Source organism: Trachinotus anak, unplaced genomic scaffold, assembly GCF_046630095.1.
Source record: "Trachinotus anak isolate AG129_WGS33_773 ecotype Australia unplaced genomic scaffold, CSIRO_AGI_Tana_v1 ptg000014l, whole genome shotgun sequence".
NCBI lineage: Eukaryota > Metazoa > Chordata > Actinopteri > Carangiformes > Carangidae > Trachinotus > Trachinotus anak.
This window is the reverse complement of record NW_027273865.1, coordinates 7,015,853-7,039,750: the sequence shown is the minus strand read 5'-3', so window position 1 is coordinate 7,039,750 and position 23,898 is coordinate 7,015,853. Positions and strand designations below refer to the sequence as shown.

General features: G+C 41.1%; 2 protein-coding genes across 6 annotated transcripts in view; one reads left to right on the top strand and one right to left on the bottom strand.

The window, feature by feature from the left end:
* Positions 1 to 608: 608 nt before the first annotated feature.
* pgr (progesterone receptor) lies at positions 609 to 6,278 on the top strand. Its single transcript, XM_071497430.1, has 8 exons — positions 609 to 1,951; positions 2,098 to 2,207; positions 3,095 to 3,211; positions 3,546 to 3,851; positions 4,220 to 4,364; positions 4,538 to 4,668; positions 5,047 to 5,204; positions 5,297 to 6,278. Exons 1-8 carry the CDS (start codon positions 1,077 to 1,079, stop codon positions 5,450 to 5,452), a joined length of 1,998 nt encoding a protein of 665 aa, XP_071353531.1. The 5' UTR covers positions 609 to 1,076; the 3' UTR covers positions 5,453 to 6,278.
* Positions 6,138 to 23,898, bottom strand: part of LOC139632475 (rho GTPase-activating protein 42) — a 58,771-nt gene continuing 41,010 nt past the window's right edge. Inside the window, exons 5-26 of one of the 5 annotated variants that reach the window (XM_071497424.1) lie at positions 22,354 to 22,455; positions 21,999 to 22,109; positions 20,538 to 20,642; positions 19,695 to 19,824; positions 19,247 to 19,347; positions 18,552 to 18,661; positions 17,775 to 17,831; positions 15,961 to 16,039; positions 15,607 to 15,646; positions 15,245 to 15,307; positions 14,984 to 15,058; positions 14,218 to 14,302; positions 13,967 to 14,025; positions 13,058 to 13,163; positions 12,704 to 12,863; positions 11,911 to 12,061; positions 11,258 to 11,659; positions 10,804 to 10,960; positions 9,058 to 9,120; positions 8,874 to 8,953; positions 7,975 to 8,066; positions 6,138 to 7,847 (exon numbers count right to left, since the gene is read on the bottom strand). In XM_071497424.1, the coding sequence (XP_071353525.1) occupies positions 7,978 to 8,066; positions 8,874 to 8,953; positions 9,058 to 9,120; positions 10,804 to 10,960; positions 11,258 to 11,659; positions 11,911 to 12,061; positions 12,704 to 12,863; positions 13,058 to 13,163; positions 13,967 to 14,025; positions 14,218 to 14,302; positions 14,984 to 15,058; positions 15,245 to 15,307; positions 15,607 to 15,646; positions 15,961 to 16,039; positions 17,775 to 17,831; positions 18,552 to 18,661; positions 19,247 to 19,347; positions 19,695 to 19,824; positions 20,538 to 20,642; positions 21,999 to 22,109; positions 22,354 to 22,455 (2,325 nt within the window). In that variant the 3' untranslated portion in view covers positions 6,138 to 7,847; positions 7,975 to 7,977. Of the gene's footprint in view, positions 8,067 to 8,873; positions 8,954 to 9,057; positions 9,121 to 10,803; positions 10,961 to 11,257; positions 11,660 to 11,910; positions 12,062 to 12,703; positions 12,864 to 13,057; positions 13,164 to 13,966; positions 14,026 to 14,217; positions 14,303 to 14,983; positions 15,059 to 15,244; positions 15,308 to 15,606; positions 15,647 to 15,960; positions 16,040 to 17,774; positions 17,832 to 18,551; positions 18,662 to 19,246; positions 19,348 to 19,694; positions 19,825 to 20,537; positions 20,643 to 21,998; positions 22,110 to 22,353; positions 22,456 to 23,898 lie in introns of all 5 variants that reach the window. The other 4 variants (XM_071497425.1, XM_071497422.1, XM_071497427.1 and 1 more) reach the window with 4 other exon arrangements.

Genomic DNA, 23,898 nt, shown 5'->3' with positions numbered 1-23,898 from the left:
CTATCTATCCAGGACAACAGAAACTAGTAAATTAGATGAGTGCAAAAGGGGCTGAGGATGATGTTCTGACACAGTGTCCTTAAGAAATGTAGAGGGGAGGGCACCATGCATCGATAGATATTCTTCACTTTATCAAAGGCTTTTCATGTACATTTGACAAATATACATCAAAAACATAATGTTTGAAGCAACTTGAAATACATCAAATTTGCAAAAGTGGAAAAGATCTGAAAATGAAATGAAAACATTTAGAGGGATCTTCTCCAGATCTCACATAATACTCCATTAACCATACTCCATGCTCACTGCAATTTAGACTGGAGGGCGTCTCAAAGTGCTAAATGAAATGTTAAATTAGATTCAATAGATTTTGTGCTCTCTCACAACTCTCTCACAACATATTGACCTCCAGTTAAACTCAGCAGGGGAATTACAGATGAATGACTTTTGAGATATTCATTAACTTAGTATTAGCATTTTAGTTTGTAAAAGATCCTAGTGTCCAACATTTTCTCACAAAAATGTCACCACAGTAGGGTGGAGACTAGTGGCCCTTGACATTGAGGAGATCCACTGTTGAGTCTCCTCATTGGCTGGCTATCTTATTGTAGGTCTGCTGTAAAGATAGTGTAACGCCATACATTTCTCTAGAGGGGCTCTGCATTGGTACTTCCTCTGGCACCATTTGAAGGGTTGGATATTTGGTCTGAATGAAGAAAGCCACTGGAAATCTGTGGAAAAGGAAAAGTACATCCATTCAACTTTGAAACATGACACCCAACCGAACAAGGAAATATACTTATTTACTTGAAAATGCCAAGTTTATTTTCTGAAAGAGCTCATGATTGCGCACTTTAAGCCTTCGTCATCAACACACAGGCTAATAGTTGTATGGTTTTCCTTTCTGATCAGCTGTTGAATTTAATGGAGCAGAGGCTTATGTGAAAGAAAGGCGCAGTCACAGCCCTCTCGACAGGGAGGAGGATTACAGGAAGGTCTCTGAGCCACAGATTATCACACATCGTCCAGCCCCCGGGCGCACTCCAGTCTCTGCTGTGCGCTTCGCGGTTCAGAAAATGGAAAAGAAAATGAACGGAAGGATGAGCACCATCAGTACTCCGATCGTTGATTCGAGCGATACAAGAGTAAGTGACTTGATTGAAGCTGGGAACAGTAATACTAAATTATCCAACGAGTCGCAGTCTCTAACTTGCATGTCCTCCTCCGTGTGTAATTTTGGAGACGCCGGCGCACTGATCCAAGGTCTAAATTCAAGCGGCGACGGCGCAGTTTTCAAAGACTGCAATATACTCGATGGTTCACTCACTCAAAAACACTTTTGTGACCGTAACAGTGAGTATCTGAAGTGTGACAGTGTGCCGTGGGAGGATTTTGTAAAAGTTCAGAGGACGAATGTGGCTACGTCCGAAAGTTTGTCAGGCGCAAATGTAAGACTCTCCTCGGCCACCGGAGCTTGTAAGTTCATCAAAGACGAAAAGGAGCCTTCTGTGATTATGGACACCCCGCGTCCCAACTTTGATCCATCATCGGAGATATTTGCTCTTGACACCTGCTGTGACACCGACAGGAAGCAGCAGCTGGGGCTTAGTGACGGGGAGTCGACAAGCTTCAGGTCAGCCACGACGGGTCCTAGACTCGGGCTGGAGGGATCTCCAAACTTTCTGATCGACCTGAACCAGCCAGAGCAGCTGGGCCAAGTGAGGACTGACTCCAGGTGTGGTTTGCCCGGCAACGCGCACGCAGCTTCGCACCAGATGATGTGCAAGAGCGAGGTTCCCCGGTGGCAGATGCAGACGTCCCCGGCTGAGCCCCAGTACTGGTGCCAGCCTACAGGGATAACCGAGGACCCGTTCACACACAGCGGCTATGATGGGGTCCAGAACCAGGCCTTGTCTCAGAGGAACCCTTCACCTTTCTCTGCATTCCCCGGGTAATTTCTACAAACTTTCACCAACCTGTTTGATAAGCAGCCACCTCCATTCACTTCTCTATATCTCGACTGTCTGTTTCTAATGGAAACGTTATGAGACGAGTTGATTATATGTGTAATGTGTGTTTTCTTCCCTTTTTCTTCAGTATGCCTCCTCAGAGACTGTGTGTGATCTGTGGTGATGAGGCATCTGGTTGCCACTATGGAGTCTTAACCTGTGGGAGCTGTAAAGTCTTTTTTAAAAGAGCAGTTGAAGGTGAGCAAAGAAAACCTTTTACCTGCTTCCTGAAAGGTGGAGCGCCAAGCACACATTTAGGTTTTCTTTTTTTCTTGTTTTCATACACACTTTGACATCCAGCACATACTGTATTAGGACTGTTGTAAAAAGAACAACTGAAGTCATCAGCTACAGCAGACAGTTTCAGTATTGTTTTCATGTTTTTATTATGTTTCAAGATGCCCTGAAAACAGATCAAACATGCATGACTGTTTTTAGAAGTCCTCCTCCTTAGTTTTTCATCTCTCTGCCTCAGTCTACACTGGAACAGTGTATCTTTTTCTGTTGCCTCTGTTATGTTGTTGAGTGTGTCATCCCACTGTTGTTGGTTTCTTTGTTGATCAGTGGGCATTGTTCCAGACAGATAAAGCAAAAGATGAAAAAAAAAAAAAAGACATTGAAGGAGGGATTAGAGGTTGTAGCAGAATATTAAAGTCTACTATCAGCTATCACATGTCCACAGTGAAGGCTGTGGTATATTGAAAGGGAGTTTCCACTCCAAATTTGAATGACCTTCTATGGTAGTTATTAAAGGTCATTAGCAACAGTATCACACTGACCGGTGTTCACCATGTTCTTCATCTTGGACTTGTTTTTCTTGTTATCTTGCAATGTGAGATATATAAGAGCCACTATGTCTCACCATGGCCATGTCACTCTGTCCTCACAGCCTTGCCTCTATCTAATTTTCTTCTTTAGATCTCTCCTCAGAGTGCTGCTACAGTGTGGAGAGGAGTAGCCATGCTAATAGTCAAGAGCCCTTCAACGGGTTTTTTTCTCATTATATGCCTCTCTTCCTCCCTTCATATTTGAAAATCAAACACTGTTAAAATTGTGTGCACTTTCTGTACCCTTTCACTCAACAGGCCATCATAGCTATCTCTGCGCTGGGCGAAATGACTGCATTGTGGACAAAATCCGGAGGAAGAACTGCCCTGCATGTCGCCTCCGAAAGTGCTATCAAGCGGGAATGATGCTCGGAGGTAGCATTTGGTTGTATTTGTCTTTGCTCAGAGCTAATGCACCCCTATGGCAGAAATGAAACGGATTGGTTATGTAGCAACAAGTCACACTCTGAAATGACGACTGGCGTCAAAGAGAATGTTCAAGCTGCTTAGATCAAAAAGACAATTAAAATTAAACAGGAGCCTTTTTGCACACAGAGGTATTGGACACCTTTTTCAAATGCATATTTGAACAACTTTACCACTCAACCTTTGAATGTACTTGGCAACACTGAATCTCTGTGATGAGTTATGGGCACAAATTGTACTCTTCTTCTTTAAAATCTAACCAGGCCTTGTATTCATGTCACAGGCAGGAAGTTGAAGCGTTTTGGGGCCTTAAAAGCCTTGGGTTTGGCCCCGTCCCTGATGTTCCAGTCCCATTTGGCCATGTCCAGTGACGGCCAGGCCTTGACCTCCATGTCTTGCATACCAGGCATCCGTGAGGTGCAACTCACCCAACAGATCATCAATATCCTGGAAAACATCGAACCAGAGGTCATGTACTCCGGTTATGACAACTCCCAGCCCGATGCTCCCCATCTTCTGCTCACCAGTCTCAATAGGCTGTGTGAGAAACAGCTGCTGTGGATTGTCAAGTGGTCCAAGTCCCTGCCAGGTAACAGCTCTCTCAGCTCAGGGTCACCTGTTGTCGCCATGGGGATCCACTCACAGGCCTCTCAGAAAGTCTCAGGCTTAAACACAGATTTAGATAGAAGGCTTTGTAATGCCATGAATATTAGTGTAGATATTAGAGAAGTGGTTCCTAGTAATTTAAAATAATTTGACCGTCACAGGAAAAGGAGAGCTGCAAGCTAAGTCAAAATATTACTGGAAAACCAATGTGCTGCACAACCAGGTATGATGGTATACTGGTGTATGGGTGTTATTATGCAGGTTGTATCTGCTATGAAAAAACAAAACACAACGGACTGAGAAGCTGGCAAACTAAATGCACTCAACACAAAATTTCATTTTCTTTCTAAGGGTTTCGTAATCTTCATATCACTGATCAGATGACCCTGATCCAGTACTCATGGATGAACCTCATGGTGTTCTCGCTTGGGTGGCGCTCCTTTCAGAATGTCACCAGTGAATATTTATACTTCGCACCTGATCTGGTGCTTAGTCAGTAAGTAACCGTCCTCATGCAGGCGATTTAAGTTGGCTTTTGCTTGACAGTGATTTATAGTAAAGAGATGTAGACCTGACACTGATGCATTTATTCAAACAGGAATAATTGTGAATGAAAAAGAGGCTCCAGATTGTTCAGACACATTGGCCATTTTTGTTCTTGTCCGTCAGGGAGCAAATGAGGAGATCTCCAATTTACGACCTCTGCCTGGCAATACAGTTTATTCCGCAGGAGTTTGCAAATCTTCAAGTCACCCGCGAGGAGTTTCTCTGCATGAAAGCCATAATACTACTCAACACAGGTAACAGACAGAGGACTTCCTGACTTAGACTCGAGATAACTCATGTTTTTCCTTATGGTGACCTTGTTTGAAGTAAAAGCATTCAGTATACAGTGTTGCAAATAGTGATGCTGTGAAGAGCATCTACTGTAGAGCCACACAATAAAGGGGAGTTTTGGACCTTGACAAGAGTTATGTAGCAGCTGCTATCAAGCTCTAGTTTTACAGACTGAAAAACATTGTTTTTAATAGCAGCATGTTACTTCCAAAACAACCATTGTTGACCAGCACTTCTGTTACATTTCCCTGGTGTTTGTTTGACAGAATAATTGTTTTCCTACATGTTATAGTACATCATGTTGGGAGAAATTATTGTTTAAGTGTCCTATCTGCTCTTAGTGCCTCTTGAGGGACTCAAAAGTCAGGCAGCGTTTGAAGAGATGAGACAAAACTACATCCGGGAGCTGACCAAGGCCATCCACATGAGGGAGAAGGGCATGGTGGCCAGCTCTCAGCGATTCTACCACCTCACCAAACTGATGGACGCCATGCATGATGTAGGCTCAACTCGTAGAGATGAGTGCAACAGCATTAAATCTAACTTCTACTTTACCGAGCACCAAGGTAAACGTGTCTCTTTTTCTGACAGATAGTGAAGAAGGTCAACCTGTTCTGTCTGAGCACCTTCATCCAGGCAGACGCCATGAAAGTGGAGTTTCCAGAGATGATGTCAGAGGTCATTGCCTCCCAGCTTCCCAAGGTCCTGGCAGGCATGGTGAGGCCCCTCTTATTCCACACCAAGTGATGTTGCCGGCTCAGACATCACGACTCCACAGAGACATCTTACGACTGGATTATTCACAATTACAAATGTAGTCGGTCATCTGTAGTCTGCCAAACTGCCTCTAATGCTCTTTGTGAGGTGACCTAGAATGAAAATGTTCCTTAAAATATGGTTTTTAGCAGAGAACTATCTCGAATATAATATGAAGTCAGAGGCATCATTTATTAAAGCTCCTCTGTATAATTCTCGTGTAGTCACCCTTTCCCATCTTACAACTTGTGTACAGATGGTACTTACTAGCTGATATACAGTAGGTTTTGAGAACCCTTAGAGATACTGATATTTTTGTACTGAAGCTGTAAAAAAAGACAAAAAAAATCAAACATAAAATTTAAGTATTTAGTGTTTCTCACCAAAATTGTATTCTTCATAAAGGAAAATTGCAGGAGACACTGAAACCTGCTGCTTAAATTAAACTAATGAAATGCTTTTAGGGTTCACAACAGAGACTTAATGCACTTATTTCAGGGAGGAGAGACTGGCCAGATAACTATCTTTAAAACGTGTGCATAAAAAAATAAATAAATAAATTTAAAAAAAGGCTTAAGTACATTACAAAGAATTCTGTCAGTGCACATCTCTGCCAGAACTGCACAATGCCTTAAATATGTTGTTTTTGCATCAAAATACACACACTGAGAAATGCTAATAGGATGCATGTGACAAATTTAATTCAAGTGATTGCAGTAGTTCATAAAAAAAGGAAAAAAAGCACAAGATTTCCATGTATTTCACAAGGTTAAGAAATCCTTTAAAAAAAATTGGAACAGCATTCAGATGTGTACAACTAATCACATCTCCTTTGTCCGATTATCTTACTTGACACCAAATTCTCAAACAGGACAAATGGGATGTAAAACTGTTATGACGAAGGTAATAAAAACATATTTTTACAAACCAAACAAACTGGATTAGGGAAGGACCTATGTCTTACTAGAAGATGACAACATTATCAGTCTAATCTTAGACTTTCTCAGTGGAAAACACAACCATGTCTTAAAGTAGGGACACATGGAGACAAATGGATTTTACCTTCCAACAGTTAAAATGTGTAGAGAACTTAATCACTATTCAGCCTGTTTTACATGTTGAATTTAGAGCTGCAGTGAAGATGAGTTATACTCACTAACTGCGACAAAGGATTTGGACCACAGGTCTAATAAATCACTTTGTTTATTTATAGACATGTTTATGAACGTCAAGACACCGTAGGTGATTGCAAGGAAGCAAGCTCGCCATATAAAAAAACAGAAGGATGTCAAATGTTACATATTCAGGATGTGGATGTCATTTCCCTGATATGCCCCTCCAAATTCAGACTGTAAGGGAGTATTATTTCACCATCACTGTTCAAGGCCACTTCGCATTCTTAAAGATGTAAATGGAAAAGAACATCCTGATCTTGGCAAGCGTGAGATCTCAAATAACTTCCCAAATACATTTTTGGCCACCAGAGAAAGTCTTACTTTGGACTAATTCTTCAGTTTGTAATAACTGAAGAACGAAAAGATCGCGATTATTTTTTTTTCTTTTAACTTTTTTTCTGAATTAGTAGCACTTTTTAGTTAATTATGTACTTTGGAAATGTTGTGACAGTAATATAAAATTAAATATTAAACGGCATCTTCAACATACTGATCTGCTAAATGTCTAGTTGTCATTACTAGTACACCAGTGTACCAGTGAGTACAGTACCACAACAGGCATTAATGGTGAAGGTTCCACCTCATGAACATAGCATTCATGGCAGTATAAAAAACACATTTTTACATATGGCATATATCAAATGTGATCATTTATAGTAATAAACAGTTACAAGAAGTAAATATTTTTGATTAGCAACTACAGAAGAACATATGAGCATTAATGTACAGTACTGTACTGTGTAGCTAACCAGAAAGTGCACTGCAGCAGTGAGCAGGTTCAGTGGTTGAACAATGATCACAGGCCATAAACATGAAAGTTAAGGTGCAAACCCATTATGCTTTTTTTCCTAATAGATTAGTTTAGTATCTTTACTTTAAATCACAGTTTGTTCAGTTACAGTTAATACAAAATGTTTATGAAACTACAGATTTCCATTGACAACTTGATGAAAGTGTTTTGTTGCTATAACGGGAAGTGAAAAGATATTTCTGAGAATAAAACTTGTGAAATGGGATCTGATTGTTTTTTTTGATACTGTCAGCAAATACTGGGACTAAAAACACCAGTGCAGTCGATGGGTAATATATTTACATCTGAATCTCTGCAGATTCCCCAGCATTTCACAATGAAGTCATTACAGAAAAGGAGGTACATTCCTGGACTTTGAACTTCTAGCACTGTTAAAAGCAGCTACTGCCAAACTTCATATCTGTTAGGAATGCATAAAATGCAGAAACGTTGATTACCAGCAATAATAGAAACATATCAACGATCATTGCAAACATCTTGTATTTTTTTTTCCATGGATACCATGAAAACGATGCAATGTTTACCACCTGTCAGAAGAAGACGACATAATTCTCAGGGATTAGACCTGTCTTCCCCTCGTACGTTGCTTGGAGCCAGCCTGGTTCAACAGAGGGGTAGACTACAGGAGAGAGAGAGAGAGAACAATTACTGTAACCTGATATGAATCACTGAGCGTGTATTTCCCAGAAGCAAATATATAAATAAAGAAATAAAATGCTATTAGGCAGCTGTAAACATTTTTTAGCAGATTGGTGAAGACTTGGGGTCAGACTGCTCTTTAAATTCAGTCCCTACAGAACATTTTAAGAGGCTTGAAAGTGGGATTACTTTGCTTGATCAAAAACATACAGTAGAAACCATAAAAACAACAAAAGATGTGAGAAACAGCTGTAATAATTATCACCAAAAACAATCCAGCAGAGATATGCTGAATGAGGATGTGGAGAGAAAAATGGCCTGTTAATGACTGTTAAAGCAATAAAAGTGCTCTGCCTGCTGGTAAATGGTAGGGAGCGTTTGTTGACGTTTTTGTGTTTGGCTGCTGGCTCTGCTGGCTGTGTTAACAGGGAACAGGCACTGGTTCCTTCCATCACTAGGTTACAGTGACCTGCCTGCACTGGTTCTGGGCCAAGTCATATCTTCATGGAAAAAGCAAGAGGCAATAAAAAATCCTGGGACTGTTTGGTCTTTAGCAATGCATATGGGAGTGTCACACTAAGAGCAAAATTATTTTATGCCTGCACATAACACTGGGAATCAGCCAAGTGCTTGCTGTGTGGTGCTAGTACACAACAGACTGTGTGTGTACGCTGTTTAAACTTCCAATCAGCCTAAGCAAGGAGACCTGTGCTGTTGTGAGCACTGCTGCAGCAAAGTAACTGTCAGCTAAAGCTTATACTGTTTGCCCTGTTCTGGCTCTGCTCACCATTAGAGAAGTGTGCCCCCTGGGGGAAGCTGAGCTCGTGGCTGTGCTCTGCCTCGCAGGAATACATCGCCTTGGCATCTCTGAAAAGACAACACAGACAGACAATGTCACGGCAGCCGGGATGAGGTGAGAGTGGGATTAATTGGGCCAAACTGTTGAAGGTGGTGTCATGTTTTTACCGCACCTTCCGACTGGAACAGACTGTTGGGAAGAGGCATTTTCAAAAAGCAGAGCTCTGGCAGCAACCCTGCAATAATAAGAAAAACAATGGAGTTCACATCACTTGATGGTGTCAAAAAAAAAAACAAAACAGCTGAGTAACAAAATGTTTGGAAAATGATGTCATCCAAAGAAAAATGTGTCCAGAGATCAGTTGATTAGAGTAAGTAAATACTAGTGTCATCTAGTTTGATTTATCATTGCTTACATCAGGGGTTTTCAACTGGTGGTCAGCAGCCTCCTGCTGGTCGGTGTAGGCATTGCAGGCGGTCCCACCCAAAGCATTCAATAATGTAGTTTTATTTTATTTTCTAATGACATTTCCATGTATTAATTAGTGTTTGTGAATAATCACATGAATGCAAATTTATCAAATGTAGAACAGCCAAGGTGTAGAACAGCCAAGGTGACTGTCAGGATGAAAATACTGCCCATCCGGTCTACCTTGGTAATCTGTGCTTGGCCAATGTTGGAATGCGACCCTAATGTCACGTGCATGCCTAATGTGCAGATTTTATGTCTAAAGATATTCATTTACTAACCAGCATCTGAAAAAAGTTTTGTTAATGCAAAAGCCTTTTTGTAAATAAAAGTTAGTGTCTAAAGGGTCCGTCTACTATGTCAGAAAAAACATTCTTCTTCACACTGCGAAGCAGTTGCTGAGGTTTCTTATTAGTCAGAAAGGTGGTCCCTGGGTCACAATCTATTGACAACGCCTGCTGAATAAACTCAGCAGTGCTGCCTCAGAAAGAAATTCAAGTCTATCTGACCTTTTCTGACCAAAACAAGTCTGTCCACTTTCTCTCGGCCTCGCCAGCATTCCTCATTGTTGAGAACGAGGTGAAAGGCGTAACGATACAATGCTGGAGGTTTCCTTCCTCCGGGCGGGGTAAGCTTCAGCACGGAGCTAAACTGAGTTAAACTATATAATGAGGCTGCTCTTGACCCTGTGCACAACAACCTCAGAGTCAAGGGGACAACAGAGCCTTGGGCAAGCTGGGGGGATGCTATACAAAGACACTACTTGAGATACCATGTGACTGCCTTGTCAGACATGACAAGTCGAACAATCTATTTGTCCCAGGAGAATGAGTGCAGACTGCTGCTGGGTCACATCAACCCCAGAGCAGAGTGTAATTAAAGCTGGCTCTCCCACCACAGAAGAAGACATAAATCTCCTAACACATACTTATGTGATCTTAGAGACCTCTCAATGCTCAGTGCTCATAAACAGACAAAGGAGGAGGCTGACGACTCAGAGGGGAGAGACAGAGGGAGGGAGGAAGACACACACACACACACACACACACACACATACACACATACACACACATACATGTATATGCGTGTTTCTGTGTAATGCTACACACAATAGTGAAAAAAATGCTCATTACATTTTCCGAGAGTCAAGGTAAGAACTTTAAATCACTTGTTTTTTCCATCCAAAAATCAACCAGTGATTATTTGGTATTTTTGCTTGATAGATAACTACTATCAATCCATTACCAGAAATGTTGTTTATTTTCTGCCGGTTGGCTGATTGATTATTCAGCTAATTGTTTTGCCACAGGGTTTTAGATGAGAAATAATGAATAATATGTCCACAAGATAAGATTCCATAGATGGTATCACACTGCAATGAATATCATCATTAGTATTAGAAGCAATAATTTATGATTAGAAAAATGATTAGCCTTTTGAAAATCATTACACTGAGCCAGGTCTTTGGTAGCCATTGCTGACTGAGTTGTCCTTCCTGCGGCGGATCACTTGTTTTGGTGGCAGGTCCGGGTGCTCAGTCAGCTTTAAACTCTCTTTGGGCTCCAGTGTTGTAAGACTTTGGACAGATCCAGAGCAGCTCCTGTGGCCTTCAGGGAGAGATACATATAATAAATTCTGTTTACTGGTAAATGAAATAAAAATACTGAAGTCTGATCCCCTCAAAATGCACCAAGTAACTCAGGAAATGAGCCATACTAATAATATTTTAACACAGCTGTTAACATTATGCTGTCCTGGAGGGATAAGTTATGACAATAAAACTATCCAGTTTATGAATTTAGTCCTGGACATGACACTTTCATGATGTTACTTTCCACTTCATTACTGCTAGGGAAACAAAATCATTTGACTAATGACAGGCACCCCCTGATTGATTATCCTACCCTCAGATAGATGCAATGATTTCAGGGAGGGAGCAGCGGACCGATTCAGCAGTGCTGGTCTGAGGTCAGTGCGGGTGTGCGGGGCTTTTTTGGGTGCAGGAGACAGCCTAGGTGCTGTGCTGACTGAGGACAGGCTGAGAGCATCCTCTGACTCTCCATCTGTACGGCCTGCATCCTCCCTGGAGCTCGACTCAGGGCTGCTGACACAAACAGCGCTCCTGGGGCCATTTGAGAGCTGGGATGGCGTTCGGCGGAGGTCCAGGAGTGACTTCTTCTTGACCTGAGCGGAGGAGGCTGTTTTGGAGGAGGTATTCTGCTCAGAGGAGTGAGAGGACAGAGACTCCATGCTGCCCATGGGGGTGCTGCTTGGACTGCTGCTCAAAGTGTCACCTATGCAGGGACCAGAGAAGAGGCATACAAAGCCCCCATTAAAATCTGCTGAGTGAGGAAGTGATTGTGGTTTCTTTATTCTTTTTCTGAAGAGAGAATATTAATTCAGCTTTTGATTTAAAAATATTTAAAAAAAAATCTGATAAGATGATGTGAATCTTTCAATAATTGTGCAGATATCTGAGAAATATTAAAGGCCACCGACAGATTTTCGTAAACAATGGTGTGATGACCTGTGGTGATAATCATGCTTTGGTACTCACTTTCTGCATCAGCCAGGCACAGTGTTGGGGTGTAGAGGCTGCGGGGCTTCCTGGGCCCCGTGGACAGACAGATGGCTCTGCTCCTGCGAGAGCCAGGGCGGCTCTGAGGTTGCGGCAGGGGCACATTGGGATCCGGAGGCTGGTGGAAGATCTGGAGTTCCAGGCAGGAACACTGATCACTCACAACTACACAATCTGTATATGTTCAATAAAGGTTGTATTTCAACCGTTTTTTGGTAGTTGTAGTACATTTTAAAACTTTCGATACCAAGTATCCCCAGGGTTGGAGGAATTGACAATCTGTATCATGACACTCAAGAATTCTGTCAAACATCAGAGATTTAGCGAAACATTTTACACTGAGGTGGCTATCTCTTTGCATCTGAGGTTGTATTAAACCTGCTGCAAGGTGTAATACAATGGGCCCTATCTTACAGCTGGCACAAAGCAGTGCAAAGTGCAACGTGCAATGTGTCTTTGCTAGTTTCAGACCAACACGGTTGTTGTTTTCCTGTTTAGCGCCCATGTTGTTTAAATAGCAAATACACTTGCGCCCATCTGTGCAGCCATGAGCATGTTGGTCTTAAAATGAGGTGTGGTCAGGCACATTGTTGGTGCATTGCTGTCTTGCAGAAAGTGACTGCACGACTGACCAACAAAAACCTGGTCTTAAATCAGTGGCGCAGTATTTCACTGTTATTTGATATTATCAAGAGAGTAATATGTGCCAACAAAGGCATATAACATAGGTGTGTGTGTGTGTGTGTGTGTGTGTGTGTATGTGTGTGTGTACCTTGTTGAAGTTCTCAATAAGTATTTCCACCACAATATTCTGGAACTTGATGTTCATCATGGCGGCCACAGTCTCCTCTTGTGACCGCATCAGGGTGGGCCCAAAGATGACACCCAGGTTGGACACTGTCATCAGGTTGTGCTGGCTTTGTGTGGAAACGCTGCAGGTAGAGGACACGGGCATTACATACTGCTAAGTGAAGACACTGATACACCCACAACACAAACTCTCTTTACCATGTGGTGACAGTTTTTTTTCTTTACCAGATATACTGTATCTGTACAGTCCTTTTATCGTCTCTCATATGTCTGCGCTTTTTCAAGGCTATAACTGATTCACTGCAGAAACACGTACGTGACAAGGTGTTTTATTAGCAGCTCCAGCATTTGCTTGTTCCTCTCAGGCAGCTTGTGAACCAAGGCATGGACAGCACACACCCTGTAGTTCTGGTCATCTGACTCTGAGAAAAGGCAAATAGATATAAAATAGGATCATCAGGATGGTGATATACTAACACAAAAAAATGTCAAGGTGACTTTTAAAGTGGGAGTATTTTAGCTCTGTTTAAAATGTTACAGCGACTGTGATCACTGAGCCGAATATTCTGTAACTAAATACACTATCATGGGAATGGTCTGACCTTTAACATGAGATTATATCAAATTGAACATGTGCATAAATAGAAAGATTCTACTTCAAATTGTTGTGGGGAAAAAAAACACATCACATTTTTCAGATTAAAGTTGAGGCACTATATCCAGAGGTGCAGAGAGAAGCAAATGAGGGCAGATTAAACCAATTGAAACCAGTTTGACATGACACGGGAGCAAAGTGATGCACATGGCATGTTGCCATTGTGCAAAATGGAAACAGTTTAATTGGTTCAATCTTTGCTCGTTTGATTTTCCCACTGTCAGCGCCTGGATGCAGTTCCCACAAGGCTATCTCACTTTAAATGACTAAATTTGAAATGTAGTTCAGTTCAAAGTCTGTTCCTCTTTAAAAGGTTGTATACTAATGAACAATATGTCAGACAAATTCAACGTGATCAAAGCATTTTCAGATTCAAATGCACCAAACTTCTGGCACAAACACAATTTACCCATAGACATCCTTGATTAAAAACAACATTTTCTACAGTAAACAGATGTGCCTGCTTCATTAGTGATGTGCCAACTTAATAATCTCTCTTACATGTATGATAATGAAAATAAACAGAGCAGCTGGTAAAATATCAACAATATTATACTTTTCATAACTTACTGACAGCCATGATAAAATCTTTGTGGAGCTTGAAGGTCATTAGAGGCTCAGAGAGACACCTGGTGAATAAAAATAACAGTTATCATTTATTTCCTGAGTGACATGGGTCTTTTGAATGCAGCCACCTTCCTTTGTGAGTCAGTGGCAGCGCTGAATGCATGACTAACGCCGGGGAGGTTTCAAAGAGACATTATGGAGGTAATGATGATTCCTGGCAGCTAAGGACAGCACAGCTTGTGGGGCGAGCTGACCTGAGGTAATTCTTCAGACCGCTGGTGATAGTTTTGTTGTCCCACGTCTCTGGATCCAGGTCCATATCCACAGATGCCTTGGATGCTATTGGAAACACATTTTATGTTTATATCACCACAAGGATTAAGCTGTAAACTGGCTGAAGAAACCAATACAACCTGACACGACCTACTAAGCTGCTTAAATGAGCATTAAAAATACTGACTGTCTTCTTGTGTGGAGAGAGTGAAGAGTGTAAGTGCACGTAAGAGCACATGTGTGGCGTCTCACAGAGGTGGAGATCGAGTTTTAGAGACTTTAATAAATAATTCAGACGTTTCCTGTTCACGTGTATGAAGCAGGATTACCTTGGGTTATCTAATAAGGTAATGACAGATGGCTGTTACTCTGTCACACCACAAGGAGGACCTCTTTCTTCACTCTACAGGGTCACAGTACGTTCGCTCGCTAAAGCTTAAGCTGCAGTTGTACATTCAACCTGAGATGAAGGCACAAAAATGAGCTGTCCATTCACTACAGATTTAAAAGCTATAAAAATGATCAGTCAGGCATTGGGAAAATGAGACAGAATCATCTGTTTTGCTGAGAATGTCATTAAATATACACAGTGCAAAGAAAGTATCCAATACTCAAGCTTGACAAACACTGATGATACTTTTAATTTTGGCTCCTGTCCCTTCGAACACATGACCCATTTGGACTGTCTATACTACAAAGCTGTGAGTGGGTGTATGTACGTTGTTTTCTGATATCAGGGCTACTTACAAAAGACTGTGCTCATTAGCCTCTGCACTTTGGAGTTGACCCCTCCAATTCTGTACAGCCCCATTGTGTTTATGCCTGCAGGATGGTGATAAAGGAAATGAAAGAAGGAACAAAGATTCTCTCTTCAATTAAAACATATGGCAACACAATGGATGTGTTGTCAAGTCCACTAATGTATGAAGCACATTGTTATTCATCATCACAGCCAGGCCGTAATCAAGTCGTTTGACAGATGAAAGCTGAGAGATTTAAATGCCTCACCTCTCATCTCCACCAGGTCAATGCATTTCCTTACAAAGTTAAATCCCGCCTCATTAAGAAACGCTGTAATACAACAGAAGAGTAGGATTGACACGTCAGTTACTGACTGGGTTAACCATGCATCATGCAGGAATAATAAGCTCTCCCCATGCTTGTGCTCTGACTAATAAGATACAACCCCTGTGCTGGAAGGCTCTGCCATGTCAGCTGAGTGGGTGCATGTCAAGTAATTGTGTTAATGAACAGACATCGCCATAGGTAACAAGGTATTGTAAATGTGTTTGATATGTGTGTTGAGGATTTTATCCCAATAAAACAGGTTTGGAAAAATAAATAAATAAATAAGTAAAAAAGACACTTACTCTCTTCCTTTTTGCTTAATATGGCTGGCAGGTTGTAAATCTAGAGAGAGGTTACAAAAGTCATTATTAACCCTTTGTTTCAAAACTGAACAAAATTTCAGAAAGAGGAGAATTATGTCACAATGGCTTTATTCCCAGTGCTCCTGGACTGTTCTATTATTAGCACAAGAGGATGGTGAGGTCATGGTTTCTTAGGAAGAGGATCTAAACTGAAGCCACCAGAAGAGGGTGCCAGTGACAAATAAATCAGCTTTGGTATTGTTATCTTGTTAAACAAACAACCAAAATCATCCTGGCCAAACAGGAGCCAGCACAAAATGAATATTTCAAAGACAAAAAGGCAGAGCTCCTCACCGGTTCTTTGCCATCCATGGCCTCCAGCCACAGTCTTCTGTTGGACTCTGACAGTGCCTGCAGTGTCATAACGCCATGCCTGGAAAGATTTCAGAGAAAAGCTGGTCTCAGTCTGATCTCATTGCCTTGGGGGCCCCGGACAGACCATGTTTACGCTAGCTGAGACCACTATAAAAGGACTAGTGCGACTAAAATAGCCTGTGTGCAAATGCTTGACATCAAAATCGTGCCCTCGGTTGGCTCGGCGCTTCACATTCCACACCCAATTAAAAGCTACATGTGCTTAGTATTAGAGTGATTAATCCTTTTGCACCCAACATGCATGTACCTTTATCTCCTCTGTGTTCTATAGCACGGCAACACTTGTGAGTCACATCTCACCTCACTATGTGCCACATAGCTTGAAACTGGTCTAAGCATTATCAGCACTTAATATGTAGCATTGCTTCAGTTAGCAGTAACATGATGATACAACACTGTCTGATGATGCTGGAAATTAAAAAAACAAAACAAACTTAACCCCACCCAGTAGTGATAGTTAGTACTAGCATGGAGCCATGTCAGGTTGCATGTGTTACAATTAATGTGTCGTTTCAACCAAATTACAAAAAAACACCTGTTTTTTTTAATGTAAGCTCATTTTGCCTTGCAGAGTTTTGGATTTATTTGACCAGGTTTTCAGATATCTATCTCAGATATTAAGGCCATCACCCCAATACAGTGGATGTCTAAAGAACTCTATTTATGTTGCTCACAATAACAAAAGCATTAAAAAAATTCAAAAGCAACATCTAGTTCCGGACAGAGATGTAATGGGACATTACTCTAACCCCTACAACAACCTTTTAACACCTTTCACTGAAAGTATTTTCCACTGAAGTTCCTATGAAAACAGTTGACAGATCAGCGGATCATCCAGGGTATCAGGGACGCTCTTTTGTGCAAGAGACGCTGCTGTTGATTTTCTGAATAACATTTTTCATTGCTTTGAGTACCTCTAATGAAATACGGTTCATTGGGGAGGAGGCAGACCTTTCAGAGATGGATATCTCAAAAAATTTAGGCAAATAAATTAAAGCTATTTGCATGACTAAATAAGCTTTTAGTAATTTGGGTGAACAAACCCTGAACAAATTAGCTTCTGAGAGGGTTGGCCTGTTTCTGGCTGGGCTATAGGTGTAAGAGCATGTTTATTATAATGAGGATGAATGGATGAGCTTGAAGCTGCGTGGAGCTTTGGCCCACATTGTCCTTGTGGTTGAAACAAGCACCTTGGGGCATCACCGTTTATGATAAATGAGTTGTCCTGCAAATAAACTGCAGTTATTGTCCAATGCTCAGCAACACTCACCGAGGGTGAGCAGCGCCGGCCCTGCTGGTGCAGTGCAACAATAACGCACAGTGATGAGCTAAGCCTGTATTCTGAGGTACATATCACCATAACGAGCTTTCGCAAATGAGGTGTTTGATCTTTGGCCAATCCCTGATCCTTCTACCCAGTAAAACATTAAATACAAATCAGTTGTGAATCTTCCCAAGATTTCAGACCTCTGAGAGAGAGGCAACATGATCAATCGATTCTCATAAATCAATAAATCATTTGAGTAACTGCAGAGTAGTAGAAATTATTTAACAATATGTCTGTATCCTTTAGCCCATATTGACTAAGCGCTGTCTGATTTTGTGAAGTGGTAAGAAGGCAACAGTATTTCATTAGAAGGTTTGGATTTGAGATTGAGTGAATGATACGATTAGCAGAACACATGCAGCACATGCAACTGCACTGGAAGGGCAGCACTGGTCAGTTCACATACCGGACTTTACAGAAAAACTGAAGTGGTCTGAAAAGAGTTCCACGATAGATGTCATTTCTACATCGACATGAACACAGAGAAAAGACGGAATTGGTTCAAAAATAGGGTAAATATCGACGTTGCAGACATACAACAAACAAGAGCTTGGTGGAGAGAGGAACATGCAGGACACAAACAGAGCTGAAAACATGTAACACTGGTAAACACTGGAGTCTTTGAAGATGTTAATCAGACCTGAACAGCTCTTGGATGTTGAAACACTGTGTATTCCCATGATAATCTGGGTTAAGTGCCAGAATCGGTTGGGTTCAGTAGAACACAAAATGCACGAGAACAAGACATCCCACATGCACTTCATCAAGCCTAAAATATGTTAGTTTAAAACAAAAAAAAAAAAACAACAAAAAAAAAACCCCTTCTGTTTAACCACTGTGTGTCTTTTCACAATTTTACCATTGTTTACACGTTGAGGCTTTTGCTTTGATAGACTAAGCATTGCCATGGTAACTATTATACTTTTTCCAGGAGTGGGTATCAAGATCGAATGGAACAAATCATAGCACTGTCTTGTAGAAACTGAGTCATTTGTCATGTTTTTGTCAATTGTTTTCTTCAACTACACTCTTCACTAGTCCTAACTCGAACAAATGGGGATGGGAAACAAATCAACGTGTTGTGGTTAAATAGCATTAAATACCACGTTTTGTTTATGTTTTCAGTCCACGTTAAGTGAGAAGACATTTTGGGAACATGTAGATGATGCAGACAGTCACAGACCTCTCCACCACTTCGATATCAAAGCAGAAACGCTTGTCGATGGAGTCTGTCTTCCTCCGAATGCAGGACTTGAGTTTGAACATCTCTGGCTGGTTCAGGACAAGACCGTTCTAAAATGAAAACACCATACATGAAGATGTAAAAAAGGTATGGCTTCATCTCTAACTCTCAAAAAAAAACCAAACTTGCAAATGCTGATACAAGTCTAAAAGCAGTAATATGATCATTTAATTAGTCCGTGCAAAAACCTAGATTAGTGGCAATGGGTTGATCTGCTACACAAGGAATTAAATATTTATAACTTGATCATCTGATCTGCATGAAGTTTCCTCTCATTTGTTAGCATAAATACTTGTAAATGAACTGAATCTGTTCAGTTGACATTCGCTGTTAAAGGGTTATTTTCATTCCTTGAGTTCCCCTTTCTTGTTATTTGTAGATTTTGTTATCTTTGAACCATTTTTGTCCGCCTTCAGTTAACAAGTCTTTTGTTTTCTGTGCCCAATTTGCAGTTCTGTCATCCTGACTTTTTTTCTCTTTATTCCCTCTGGGGTGACACACTCTTAGAATCCTCAACGCCGTTCTTTGTTTAACCCACACAGATTAAACTTTCGCAGTCTTTAACTCAGCTTGTATCATTTGTATGTGCAACTACTCTTAACTAAACTGAACCAAGCTAAATTAAGCTGAGGTACCTGTTTCCCGGCTGACTTGTTTTCAGTGTTGCTCATGGTAAAGGTCTTGCTGCCTTTCTCGTATGTGCAGTAGTGACGAGTCCAAGTGCATCCCAGGGGACCTAGGACAGAAAGCCAAAATATTTTTCTCTGAATTGCAGGCTTCTGGAGAGACTTCTGAAAATCAATTTGCAATTAAACAGTGATAAATCAAAAGTTGTTTATCACTGCTGATAAAAATCTACTTTGTGGTATTCAACCCCCCCCCCCTTGTCAGAGAGCACATCAAAGTGAATCTGTAAACAGGATGAATTATGTGCTCTGTGTCAGAGGATCTGTTCTACAGAGGCCTGGGAGAACTCAAGACATGTTTATGGTGATGGATGTAAAACCATGCACTTATAAGTGAGGCGCGGGGGGAGAGTGTGAGAGGGCCTGGCTGGCGGGGAGCCCAGCTTGAAAGACTCACGTTTCTCCTGGACGTACAGGAAGCCTTCCATCGTCCACTGGCCTGGGGGTTTATAGTCCTGATCTGCAGACCTTATCCTCTTCATCAGCTTCTCCACTTCCTGCTTGGTGCTCACAAAGTTGTTTCGTGTCTGTGTGGAAAATTTAGGATTGTGTTGTTATTGCATTAACAGATGACAGATGAAGTTGTGTACTGGCATTTTTTTTCATGTGAGTTCTCATCTTAAAAAAAAAAAAAAAAACACCTGAGAAAAAGAGTGACACATTAGAGAACCACTTGGAGATACAGAAACGGCATTGTATTCAAACATATTACATTTATATTGGAAAAATGCACTTGATATGATCCCGCATTAGGACAGAAACTCAATTGTTGATGCTTCAAGAAATCCTTTTTTTTGGAGTCAAAAAGTACAGCATGAGGCTGTTTCATATCACCTAGGAGAGAGAAGCTGAGACAGCCTCACCTTCTCCAGCTCCTGTTAGAGCTCTTTGCATCTGAAGACATGGAGAGAGGGTTACTGGGTAGAAATTGTCAGGGCAGTGGCGCTGGCATTTTGGGTCAGAGTGAAATTTGGGACCTCAGGCTACAAGTGGTGAGGTCATAGTGATTTGGGGTGGGGGGGGGACTATTTTTGACACAGTAACATTAAATGGCCAACAGTAACTGCCTGCAACACAACACTGAAAATATCGATCCTCCGTGCAGCAAAGATTCTGATTTAATCACACAGCTATCCATTTGTGAAAACTGTGCTTGTTATATCGGGGTATGATAAGCTGCAGAATCTGATTACGTGGCTGGTTGCCTTTGTGTGTGCTACCCTGAGGTGTGGAGACTTACGTTCTGTAGGTTGAACTGGAGCTGCTGTTTGTACGGCTCAAACTCGTGAGCCAGCTCATATCCTTCATGGTAGAAAGTAAACAAACCCTGAAGAAAGGCCAGGAGCTGGAGAGGAACAATATTTAAGGGTGATTTACTGAATTAATAAACAATATAGAGCTTTACTACCAATTCACACAATCACAGCACATTTTTAAAAGGTATACACTGCAACATGAAATGTCCATTTTGAACACAAGACACAATAACCACTATTATAATCACACAATTATCATTTTGTACCTATAAAACATGGTACATCCAGTCTGCAGTGATTTTTATTCTTCTACCATTTAATTATAACACTGTCATCTAGAAGTATATAATTAGTGTTAATTGTGTGCTGGCAAACATACCACAGAGATATTCACACTTTTGGGGTAAACTGTTCTTATAATATACATATTGCACTGTCAGTAAAAAACTAATTAACTGAAATTAATATTAATTAAAAAATGATTTTCATATCAATGAAGTGAATACTGAATTAAAGATGAAGTCAAAAAGGAACATTTCAGAGAGTTGTGCTTCTCTGCTGCTGACAGATATTGATCTTATTTTCTGTATAACACAGAAACATCCTTGACCATTGAGGAAAAAGCACTGTCAGTATTGCTGGAGGAAAAAAACTGATCCCATCTCTGGCGCAGAGGATCCTGCAAACATAGGGCTGCTCTCAGTCAAATCCTCAGACACAACCGCTGATTTGATTTCTAGGATGAGGCTTGGTATATCAAATGTTCAAGGATGAGCCATCTTATCTGTGCCCAGATTCATCACAGGCAAGGCTGAGCCTTGTCATTTTTTCCCAGTACTACCTGGGCCTGGAGATTTACATTTCTGGCCTGGGACCTGGCTGAGCTGCCAGTGGATGTAAATAAATGGGAGTGGGGGCTTTTAAAACAACCTATTTGCTCCCATCTCACGTTCCCAGACATTTAACACCAAGGGAACATAATGTTTCCTAATAACTAAACATGTTAAAATAGACTCTGCATATCTATAGGGCAGGAGCTTTTATAGAGGCTTTGATTTGCACCTGCACTTTGTCTTGTTTTGTTTGACAACAACCACTTTATTTAATGTTACCTACTAGATTCCCCAAATGCATCGACTATATTCCAGACAATTTGTGATGAAGATGACAAGTGTGTGGAATATACAAGCGCAGATATATATACCTGAGAGAGATGTATAATTGTGCTTGTCTTAACTTAGGGAGAAGATAACAGACATTTAAAAAGCCACTTCCATCAACATTAAGTACAAATACTTGATGTAATTTGGACTATATGCCACTTAAACTTATCTTCTGAATGAATACTGCATATATAGCGAAAAAGGCAGAGCAATTACTGCATCTTCAATAAGACTTCAACACCAGCTGAGCACTGAAAAATGTAAAGCTGATACTTTTCTTACCGGCTCAACAAACTCAAATTTCTTCTTTTCTTGCACTTCTTGTATTTTGAAAACATACTCAAGGGACGCATCATAAAAGAGCTGCCTCTCCTTATCAATCTGTGTGTCAGCCTGAGAATGAACAAACAAAACCAGGGTTAGTGCCATAACAAAGACAGGGGTCAATCTGGGAGAGCACAGTGTGGTCAGAGAGTTAATGTTTACCTCACCACCTGGAGACCGTGTGTGCTTAGAGAGGTAATGAGCAAAGACCGGCGCACAAACAATAGCTTTATTTTTAGGGGAGACTCAGCCAACCATAAAAGAGCTTTATTCAAAGACCTGTTGGGGAGGAGAAAATTTGTTTTGGTCTTACCTCCTGCAGATACGCCTCCTTCTTTTTGGATGACAAGTTGAGGTGCCTCTCGAGTGTGGAGTAATATTTCTCTGTTTCCTTATCGAATTTCTTCTTCCCCTCCTAAAAAAAGGTCCACAAGACACATGAAAGGCTTAAACATTACCACAAATGTGTCATGTATTCTTGGTGTGGGGGTGTGTGATTGAATTGCCACTAGGTGGAGGTCTAGCTGCATTTTCACATGCCATTTGCCACATGTCATTTAGAATTCCTGTCAATAGATTATTACAGACCATAAAAGTGGCATAAGAGCGTGTAATGACGAGTAGACAGTGTCTGCATGGTCAATAAGGACTCTGCTTTATCAATAAGCCTTCTGAGAAATATACGCTATTATTCTCACACTGCCCCTGATGGGGATGCAAGTTCACAGCAAAATAAATAACATAAAATCATCAATGGCATAATGCATTTGGCACTGCAACAGACAAGACATGCTGTTTGCATTTGCCTCCCTTGTTATGCTCCACCTGCAAAGACAAGTCAAGCACTGTAGTCACGAGTCTCAGGATTCAGACAGTGTCCCAGAAGGCTGTGAGGAGGGAACAGGAAATGGGCTTTTCATGCCAGATGCCCATCTATAAAGCATATGGACTAAGAGATTGAAAATTTCACCTAAAAAAGATCCACTTCACAGGCATTAATCAAACCCTGCCCAAGCAGAGAGGACCTGTCTGTGAGGGGGCATTCAAGTGTCGCATCTGCAAGTCTGACCTCTAAAAGAAGCTTTGCCCACTTAATGCCCATCTCGCTATGCAAACATTCATAAAGTGGCTAGTGGAGAGACAGAATTGGGGAGGAGGGGGGAGTGGCTGTGAGGAAACAGCCACTGTAACCAGATCCTGCTTGTTTGTTTTCATTTCCATGGCCCTGAAATTTAGCAAGTCTAATCTACTGGCTACTGATATGACCTAGAAGAGTGTTCTGCCTCAGCAACCCCCACAGCATTTAAACTTACTGGAGGAATTTACCAGAAGACACTGTAACTCTGGTACATAACTATTACAAATACAGCCAAAAAAATCAATAGATAATTTCATGTAGTAGCTTCTTATTTCCATCTTTCTTGTCATGTCTGGCCCAGGAATGATATTTTCAGTAGTGGGGGAAAAAAAATCAATTGCGCATATACTTGCTATTCAGAATCAAAGAGAAAATAAACAGGTGGATGGCAAAATAAACATATGATTAAATATGATATCAAGCTGACAGGAAATAAATTTCCCTGAAGGATCAAATTCTCTTTTTCTTTTTTTTGGATTAGAAAACAAAAGGGAGCTGACTGTCTGCCGTTGTGAGTGCTGTTGACATGCCATTATTTTGTGAGCACGCGTTCAACTGAAGCCACATACACACACACTGGGGATCACAATAAATTAAGAGCTTTAGGTATAGCTTAGCCCTGCAGTCACAGCAGGACTGTTCCAGCACTGCTGACCAGTGTGAGTGTGCCAGAAAACTCCTCACACACAAAAAAAATAAAAAACCTCCTCTGCACGTCTG

Bases quoted from the DNA above. Each gene is read 5' to 3' on its own strand.
- pgr (XM_071497430.1), top strand. From the start codon at position 1,077: ATGGAAAAGAAAATGAACGGAAGGATGAGCACCATCAGTACTCCGATC. The intron at 3,852-4,219 runs GTAACAGCTCTC...TTTCTTTCTAAG, and splicing joins GTGGTCCAAGTCCCTGCCAG to GGTTTCGTAATCTTCATATC. The intron at 4,365-4,537 runs GTAAGTAACCGT...CTTGTCCGTCAG, and splicing joins CCTGATCTGGTGCTTAGTCA to GGAGCAAATGAGGAGATCTC.